Source organism: Perna viridis, chromosome 10 (assembly GCF_037379345.1).
Source record: "Perna viridis isolate PV_CMFRI_1.1 ecotype Kerala chromosome 10, ASM3737934v1, whole genome shotgun sequence".
NCBI lineage: Eukaryota > Metazoa > Mollusca > Bivalvia > Mytilida > Mytilidae > Perna > Perna viridis.
This window is the reverse complement of record NC_142454.1, coordinates 14384231-14394321: the sequence shown is the minus strand read 5'-3', so window position 1 is coordinate 14394321 and position 10091 is coordinate 14384231. Positions and strand designations below refer to the sequence as shown.

The 10091-nt window shown below is 35.3% G+C and overlaps 1 protein-coding gene across 1 annotated transcript; it reads left to right on the top strand.

Annotated features, from left to right (window-relative positions):
* The first annotated feature begins 4913 nt into the window (after positions 1-4913).
* On the top strand, positions 4914-9564 carry LOC148604646 (TRPM8 channel-associated factor homolog). The gene is made up of 3 exons (XM_088548722.1): positions 4914-6499; positions 7439-7690; positions 8074-9564. Exons 1-3 carry the CDS (start codon positions 6335-6337, stop codon positions 8686-8688), a joined length of 1032 nt encoding a protein of 343 aa, XP_088404848.1. The 5' UTR covers positions 4914-6334; the 3' UTR covers positions 8689-9564.
* The last annotated feature ends 527 nt before the right edge of the window (positions 9565-10091 follow it).

The window sequence follows — 10091 nt, the reverse complement described above, 5'->3', positions numbered from 1 at the left end:
TACAAAAGGACGATTGACTGACTATTGACCAAAGTTTACGACAAACGTGATGACTTTTTATTCAGAATAGTCAACTTTCCTTTCATCTGTGGCACCATCCCTTCAGCACCTGCGTATGGAGTGTTCATATCACAACTCATACGTTATGCCAGATCTTGCCAAAACTACGCAGACTTTTTGTATCGCGCTAGAATTCTAACAAATAGGCTTCTGGAACAGGGTTATGTTAGTACAAGATTGAAGTCATCACTACAGAAGTGTTATGGTCGTCATCGTGAACTCGTGGATCGTTACGGTGTATCCATCTGCGCAATGAAAACTGATTTGTTCAAGGTGTCGATCATAGTTTTCCTTTCCTCTTTCGTCTACCCCGGCCTTGACTTATTATGAGCAACTCGGCGGGTGTTTCTAGAAAAGCAGAGGACGCTTACCCTACCGGTGCACTTAGTCCATGCTCCCATTTTTAGTGAAGTCCGAGTTGCCAATTTGCTTTTGTTACTTTGTATGTTTGATTTTAGTTACTTTATGTTCTTTGTTGTGTATGTCTGTTTTTCAATGCCTGGTCTTTGTCCCTGGATCAGATTCTTTTGATTACCGCTATAACCTTGGTTACTCTTTCTGACCAAATAGCAGAAGCGCACCGTCAGGCTTCAATGATTTTCTTCCTCTTCGAGAAAGGGGAGGGCTCAGGTCTGGTGCTCCGGGCCTGGATCCGCATTTGTTAGAAGATGGAGATCCATTCATGCAATTTGACACCGAACTTTGATTTATATACGGTGTTGCAGTCAGTTTGACAAACGTACAGTGTAAGAGTTTTTTCACGGTGATTTATTTTTGCTTTCTTTGCGAACATGGAAACTAGCGAACTAGCACCCCAAAAATTCCTTTTCATGGGTATATATAATAAATTATGGGATCGCAAAAATTACATCAGTCTAAAATAAAATCACTCTAAAATCTACATTAGAGTATGGGTCAATAATTTGGGATCCCTTCGAAAGCGATGTTCTCATGATCATCTGGCTCCGTCATTATTATGCTCAAGGACCCTGACTTGCCAACTTCACAACAGCGAAGGAAGGATCTACGCTTGACTTTCCTGCTCAAGGTCGCGAAGGGGTTAGTGGCGGTCAACCTGCTGCCGATTACATTGTGCCAGTCAGTCAAAACAAACGTCAGATACGAGCATTTCGTTTCAGTGACTTTGAAGTTGACAATAGCATAATTCACCATCAGATAAACCATAATAAGTGTTTCAAAACTTTAATGGATGTAACACAGCCATTTAAAGAAACTATTGTTTTACCGGAAACTGTAACAGAGTGGAACTAGCTGGACGAAGGAACGGTCATCTGCAAGAGCCCAGAAGTATTCTGGGCAACTGTGTGCAACTAAAGCACCAAGCGCTCTCTCTCCCGACTTTAAAGTACCTACAAAGTACCATACTTGACGTACCTATACAGGTGCAGGTAGAACTAATTCCTTAGGATATTTTGCATAGAACTGATTTGGGGTATTGTTCTCTCAAAAACTTGGCTGCCGTTACTAAAAATAAAATATAGGTATCAGACAGAGGTTTTTGGCAAATATCTCCAAAACCGTTAAGTTTAGCAAAATTCGGGCAAAAGTGTTCAATATGATGAGACCTACATGCGGTTTAATTTTCGCGTAAATCTGTTTAGCCATGTTGGAATTGTTACTTTTTTTTTGCTTTTCTTCGCTAATTTTAATGTTATTTTCAAAAATCTTCTCTTACACCACCTGACCAATTAAAACCAAACTTGGTATGAATGCTCCTTATGATGTTCTATATACATGTAGAATGGAAGTGGTATTTTTATCCATTAAAAAACATGGCCACCGTTACTAAAATTAAAAATAGGTTTTTGCATATATCTCCAAAAACTGATAGGTTTAGCAAAATTCTGACATAGGGTCAAGGTGTTCAGCAAATGAGATCTATTTGTGGTTAAATTTTCAAGCAAATCTGTTCGGCCATATTGAAATTAATTCCCTTGTATGAATTTTTTTTTTGCCATTTTCAATGTTATTACTTTCAAAAATTTTCTCCTCGGAGACTACTGCAATGAATTCAATGTCAATGTTATTGTTCCTTAGGGATGAGGTTTATTCGCGAAAATGGAAACTATAAATGACATGGAAAAACTGTTTTCGTGTATTGTATTTTGATTACCTCCATTTTGCTAGATTTTTTTTGGATTTGACTTATTCTGAATCGGACTAGAGTTCGGTAATTTTGTTACCCTTATTTGTATACATATTAGAGATTCGACACATTCTCCATGAAATGCCTCTTGAAATAAGCTGTTTTTCATTATTCATCTGAATTTTCTACTTTTATTAAAGTTTCGTCTTCAGTTTTAGTGAAACACAAACATGAAGTTTGTTTTCAATAAAGACACATATCTAACAACTGGATAGTGAAATTTTCAAATTTATCAAGAAAACTTAAATGGTTTTGGGACTGCTTATCATGATATTTTCTGAACATACCACTCTGCCTGTCACACGAGAAAGGAGATACTTTTTAAAAAGGAATTGGAATTTGACCTCTTTTCGATGTTACATGGATGTTGTATTTATACCCTCGCAAACGAAGTTTAGGGTGTATATAGGTTTCACCCTGTCTGTCTGTCCGCAACTATTTTCTGAGCAGCTTTTGCAGCAGTATTGTGAAACTTTGTGGGATTTAATATAACCACATGGAGATGTGCATACGGTCAGGAATTTAAATTTTGGCAAAAATTGTAGACATGACGGCTAATGGACTTTTCAGCAAATCTAGGTCTGATGCGTTGTCTGCAAATCCTCCTCAGCGAAATGCAGGATTGTAATGAAACTCAATAGATTGTTAGATTACTATATTGTTAGGAATTTATTTTTACAATAAACTTCCTGTCATATTCTGTTATTGTGTTGTCAATAACAACAAAAATCGTACTGATTTCTGTTTTGATTCGGGTGTTCTAGGCAGCAAAATTGTGTGTCAATAGTGCTTAGCCTATCCCCGATAAAATAAAAGTTAGATATCAATCGTGTGTCCACATTCAATTTGGTCCCCAAATGTACAGGTTTCAACAGACTGTGGGGTAGTAGTCCCATTAGGGACAATGTTTAGTTTTTGTTAGTTTTTTTTTTTTTTTTTTGGTTATGTACATGTATGGTATGAGTGTTCAACTTGCTAATATTATATTTATTAAGCTAATGCTGGACTTCGTATGAAACTTTTCATGATTTTTCTGTATTGAATTATGAAAATATCTTTTCATTTAATATGCCGTGCAAATAACTTGTATATGTGTACAAAACAAACACTGTTTGTTGTTCACAGCATTTAAGTAAGGAATATCATAAATATTCTATGGTAGAGCAAGGAATTCAGGACACCTATTTATTATTGAATGTGCTTTAAAGTATGCATCGAATCGTTGAATATTGTTCTTGCAGTTTAAGATTTGTTTATATTGATCAAAGCAGAACGCATAATAAACAAGGAAATATCTAAGGGCATAATAGTTAAAGGGAAGTTTCCTTATGAAGAGAAAGTTGAATTGGGCTGATGAATATTTATGGGTTTCCATAGGTATACATACATCGGTGAAATAAGGACATTGTACGTTTAGATACTTTACCAGAGCTGCTATGTTGGACTTAAAAATAACCGTTCTTGTGTCAACCATAAAAGGTATGCATGGTTTATGCAAATTTAATTCATTGTAAGTTTAAATATACGTCTATTCTTTTCTCATTGACTTTTTCTGAATTTCATTTTCGAAAACAATATTATTCATTTGTCAAATTATATTTAGAACTGTCAATTTCATTTTGCATTTTTTTTATCAGGTTTAGTATTATTTTTGACTCTGAAAAGGACATTTGAAATACTATTTTAATAGTCTTGAAAACGGAGGATAAAAGCAAGTGTGATAAATTAATACTCTGCAGCAGGACCTGTCAAGGACACAGTATTATAAGACCTCTGTAGAGCATGCTACGATTCAGACTATATCCTCTTTTGCCTAGTTTCTTAAATCAACGATTCGATTCACGCACGAACGATAGTACATTTGTATATTCAATGATAAGAAGAATTCATACATATTTTAAAAAATGACGGTGATGACAGTCTCATAATGCACACTTTGCATCGGATACAAAACAAACTTCTGAAGGAATTTCAATTCGAATCTCACAGATTTAACCAATAAAACAAATATTTTTACAAAATTTTATTTCAAGTAAGATTGAGGTTTTACTATACACTATGGCTTTAAATCTGTAGTTCCTATCTGTCTCATCTGTAATGCAATATGCATTAAATATTTCTTGCATGGATTCATCCGGAAACGTTTTGAGCGTGTACGCCAAAGATAAAAAAAAAATGTTTACTTGTCGATAATGTTCAGCAATCGAGTCATATTGCAAGAGGTTAATTGTCACCATTTTCTGCTATGAACATCAAGATTCAGTGATTGTGCTGCAAAAGTAAGGAATGTACGAGTAAACGATAGAGTTAAGTACTGGTAAACAATAGACTTTCAATACAACTTGTCTATAATATAACAAGTCTTTAATGTTGCCTTTTAATCTTAATCTACAGCTACCATACCATAAAGATGAAAATTTGGAAATTAGAGTTACTACACGGGGTGGACGTTGTCACCTTCCATGGATGTATTCCATGTGTAATTGTCGCATATGGAGAGAATGCTCAACCTATTTTGGCAAGCAAAAAGGGGGAAATTCTATGCGCAGCCGGTAAGTGGGTCCAATCACAGTCATATTAAAATAAAAATCAAGATTTAACAAATCTTTCAATTAAAAAGAGAAAAAAAAATGTTCATTTTTGTAAAATTCTGACATACCCTTTTGGGTGATTGAATTCAAACAAGACTGTGACGGACATAAATTTTCTGTCTTTCAATATTTATATAATGAGTGTATTAAGTGTAAAAAAAAGACTGAAAAACAAATTTTAATCACCACACCGTTACAACACCTATAGATTTACATGTATCATAAAAATGTCTTTCCATAACATACATAAACATATTGTTTTCTTTTCAGCTGAGTTTGGACAGGGAAGAATTGTAATGTTCTCCCATGATATGTTCGTTACTAGTTTTAATGGAAAGGAACTGAAACAAACCAACGAGCAATTCAACAAAAATATGGCTAACACGTGGTACTGACCAAGGAAACGAAATTCTTCCTTTCAATAATGTTATACCTATTATGGATACACTTCCTTCTGAATGCCAAATGTTAACATGGAATGGGTTTGGAAACCCAGACGAACAGCAAGTATAAAAATTAGTAGAGTGGGTAAAACGGGGAGGCGGATTAATATGTGGTGTTTGTCCATAATTAAAAAAATTGACGTCTCAAAAATGCCACTCAATCTGATTTTTCAAAATGTTGGCGTTGCTTATGCAGGAGAAACTCTTTTCACAAACGACACAAATGGTAAAGCCGAAATTTATGTAAAAAACAACATGGCAGATTTTGCAAAACCCAAAGTTCTTAAGGCTGAATTGAATCAGCATCCCGAAAAGATCGACGAGTTGGGAGGTGTTGTACACGGCATCATTAATTTACCAGATGAACTGTACCTCACAAACAGACATATAGTTCTCGATGTCATTTGCAAACTATCTGGAAATGACAACGTTCCAACTAGAAATAAACGTGTCAAATCTCAGGCCGGAAGGAAAGCCGCTTGCCTTAAAGCAGACATGTTGCTTAGAGATGGATTGTGCGGTCAATCTGTCTGTGCTGCTGGAATAGATGACTTTCCAGGAAATTTTCAATTGACTCCAGTCCTCGAATCTATTGAAGTCAGTATCACATCAACTTGTTATAAATACCATGCAACTGGTTGTTATCTTCCCGCGGGTACAGTCATGGAAGTTTCCTGGATCAAAATGAAGAAACCATAGAAAATATTCGTAGGTCTTCATACAGATGATCTCACTCGATATAGTAACGAACCCAGGAGTTGGCCTAAAATAACTTTAAAGAAAGATCTTGAATGTCACAAATGCGGAGATAACGTCGACTCACCAGTTAAACTCTGCAGTCCATTTGGTGGATTGGTTTACGTACAATCACCACCAGATTGCAACGATAAATTGGATCTCAGATTAAACAATGTCGTCCCAGGACCTATGTTCACATATGATACGGCTGACAAGTGGGAATCAGTTGAAAGACACAAACCTGGTTTATGGTGTGATGTAATTGGCGATATGATTTCTGTAACTTTGCCGTCCACTTCAATAAGACACTTGACTTGAATGACTTGACATCCACGATGAAGGCATGGGATGCTGTTGTGATGGCACATACAGACCTCCGAGGCACAGAGCCATCAAATGGCCGAGGACAATGGGTTAACACTGATGAACAACCATCAATGGGCTATATGCATTCTGGATATCCGATTGTGACACATCTTGATGTTTCTGATCCAAATAAGGTCAGTTAAAGCTTGTTTCTTTGTTTTGTTTTCCCTATAAATGTTTAAATTTGTAAATTTGTGATGCCTTAATTGTTCTCTACAAAATGTTTTTTTAGGTTTTCCTTTTAACAATTAAATGTACCACGCGATCGCGCATTTTCAATTTTTCATATTTATGTATGTATATTCGACAGAAACGCATTTAAGATCGATATTTAATAAATAATGGTGTTGCATGTCTGTCGGAATTCGGAACTTTTCAGAATTGTTAAAGTCGAGAAGCATACCAGATCTATGAGTGGCGGATCATGTCATAATAGGGTTATTCCTATCGGCTTACTTTTTAAAATTTCAACAAGTACTTTTTAAAAAAATCGGCTTACTGTTGAAAAGTAAACCGATAGAAATATCCCTATTATGCCTCGAACTGACCACTGATACAGATCATATTGACCTAAATACCTCTCGATTGGTTGCCAGATATTAATAGCCGTGAAAATCTTTTTTTTTTTAAAAAAAAACGTCGTCTTCCATCCAACATATCGTAGCTATTGTGTTAAAGAGTTGGTAAAATAGCCGTAAAATCTGGAGGAAATACATTTGGAATCTGAAACCTTCAGCATATTTTCTAGAAAATCGGAAATAAACATATAAACGGTATATTATGTAAAATCTTGGAGGTAACCTCTTTTGTCCATTATTTCAGATGAAGGTCGGGATAACTAACGAGTCATTAAGTTCGAGCTATTGGTATACTAAATGAAGTATAATTGTTAGTCACCAAACCGCGAATCATTAAATGATTAATCGTATTGAATTGAAATTTGATGATTGGGTTAGAATACATTACTTTTGTCGGAAATTACATTAATATTAGCGATTCTGTCAGATTAAAGAAAACAAGTTATTCAAAAATCATGCTGTCAAACATATTAAAATTCCTTTCACTTTTTCCAGGAGCATGCCGACTGCTTCCTGCCAAACAGAGATCACGCCCTGAACATAGGAAGCGGGAAAGGTTGTTGGGGAATGTTTCACGAACTCGGACATAACTATCAGGACAGTCTCTGGACATGGGACGCCACAGTTGAGGTCACGTGTAACATATTCACTCTACATGCCATGGATGTTATTTGCGGAGTGAAACCTTGGGACCATCCTTGGCTCCGTGGACAACTGAGGAGTAGAAATGCACCAAACTACCTCAGGGTATATATGTTAACCAATAATATCTATTACCAAACTGGGAAATATGCCCTCGTTGGTTTTTATTCACGAAAGTTAATATCGTAAGTGCTGAAGTGAAAGTAGAAAAAGTTAATTAAAGTTGTTATCTATTTTAGTGTTCTAAACAAAGAAACATTCTTCCACAACTGTATATCTTTTACGAACTTCAACAAATATTTGTAGAACAATTAAAAAAAGACTCCGCATGGAGATTAATTCCATTTAGAAATTGATTCTACAGTAGATATATAAGGACAATTTTCGTGGCTTTATTCTTTACTTTCAGGGACACTTATCATGGAAAGTTTAAACCAAGACAAACATTATCCTTTGAATTTCATTTGTCAACAATATATTATTTTCAGACTGGAGCAAAGTATGAAACGTGGTGTATAGACCCAGGCATAGCTTTAGCAGTGTTTGCACAATTAGCGCATGACTTCGGATGGAATGCATATAAATCCGTTTTCAGAATATACAACACTCTGCCGAAAGATAAACATCCAAAAACCCGTGGTGAAAAGGAAGACATGTGGATAGTGACGTTCTCAAATACTGTTAAGAGAAATATGTGTCCTGTCTATGAATTTTGGGGTTGGCCTATACGAAATGATGTACTAGAAAGCGTAAGACATTATCCCTTTTATCTTCCAGATGATGAGACTACAAACAGCTACGCAAAGGAAAATGCAGATTCAATAAGCCATAAATACAATTATCCATTGAATCCTGTTGAACATATGGAAGCCCTTTTAGATGGGAAACAGGAACCAAGTCTTGACAATAGCCCTAGAAAAAATGATAATTATCAAAACAAACAATCGCACAGACTAAGGGAACAAATCTATGACAATAACTCCGAGGTAAATGAAAAACATCATACCATTTCACGTCAAGGATCAAGGTCTTACGATAGCAAGCAAAACGAAGCACAATATACAATATATAAGTCCAATAGCAGCACCTGTACATGTCTATGAAACGACTTGTTATCAGCTGAATGCATAGATGGGGCGACATGTTTATTCCTTAAAACCATTCCATAACACACTAGCTTCCAAAATCTATAGTTCGATTTGTGTTCAAATCAACGCCATGACAACATGCTAATATAAACAATGCAAATACCATTTAGTGATGATATCAAACACAACGCTCGTATTAAATACTGTGTAGAAAGTACTGATTTTAAAACAAGATAATGTACAATTGATTTTATTTTTTTTAAAAGTGCATAAAATGCATGTTTAACATTCAAGCAGATTGGTTTATCCTGGGAAGTTAAATTTCTTACTGTGCATTGTGTGCCCTTATTCTTACGTATACACGTATCAACGTTTTTATTTTACGCCGGCCCCGGCACCACAAAAGTTAAAAAAAAAAATTCTATGTGAATTTTCCATGGTAACACCAATCAAAGTCTTCGAAATCCCAAAGAAAATCCGATTATCGTAAAATTAGATGGGCTGTCAATCCGGTAAGACGTGAAATCTTGATGGACACATTATTATCCATCTGTGAAATAGAAACTTCACATCGGACAATCAACATGTTACCGCGATAGCCATTCTTTAAGATGGTATCAACAAAGGCTGAACATATATCTTAGAAGCTCGTTTGATAATTATCTCGCTCTACTAAGAGTACATACATGATAGTTACAGAAAAACTGTGGAGTGCATACTCCATATACTATATATGTAAAGAGGACTTGGTATCGTGTTTTAGAAGCGCGTTTGACATTACCTCGCTGTACTAAGAGAATCGGTGTACAATAGAAACACGATAGTAACGGATAAATTGTGAAATGTATACAGCAAATACTATATAGAAATGTTGGTATAATGCCATTAAGAAAGAGGAAAATTTACAATGTTAAAATCAAAATCATCACGATTGAGATATAGCATAAAACTCTGTACTCATCTCCGTTGTCATATTATTTGTGTATTATAACTCGGATCTCGTTTTACCTAGACGACAAGAAATAAAGAGAAATAAATAGATTTTGATCACCTCTTTGGTTTGAGTTTCAAATGTATCACGGTAAAGAAACTTAAAAAAATAAGACAAAAAAAACTGATAATATCAATTTTAGAACAACAAAATACATGTCAGTAATCTTCAGTGGCAATACCTTGTATGCAGAGACCAATCTGTCTACAATTTTGTGAAAATTAATTCTAAGTACGGATGATCAAATAATGATTATGTTGATTGTACAGTTTGTCAACAGCAAACAATGGGCATACTGATGAGCTAAATTTAATGGCGGATTCAGACATTCCAAAATGATCACAAATTGGCGCAGTCCTTTAATTGCAAGCAGCTTCCCTTATAAAGATGAAGTTTTATTTTGAAATAAACAATCCTCGCTTTGCAT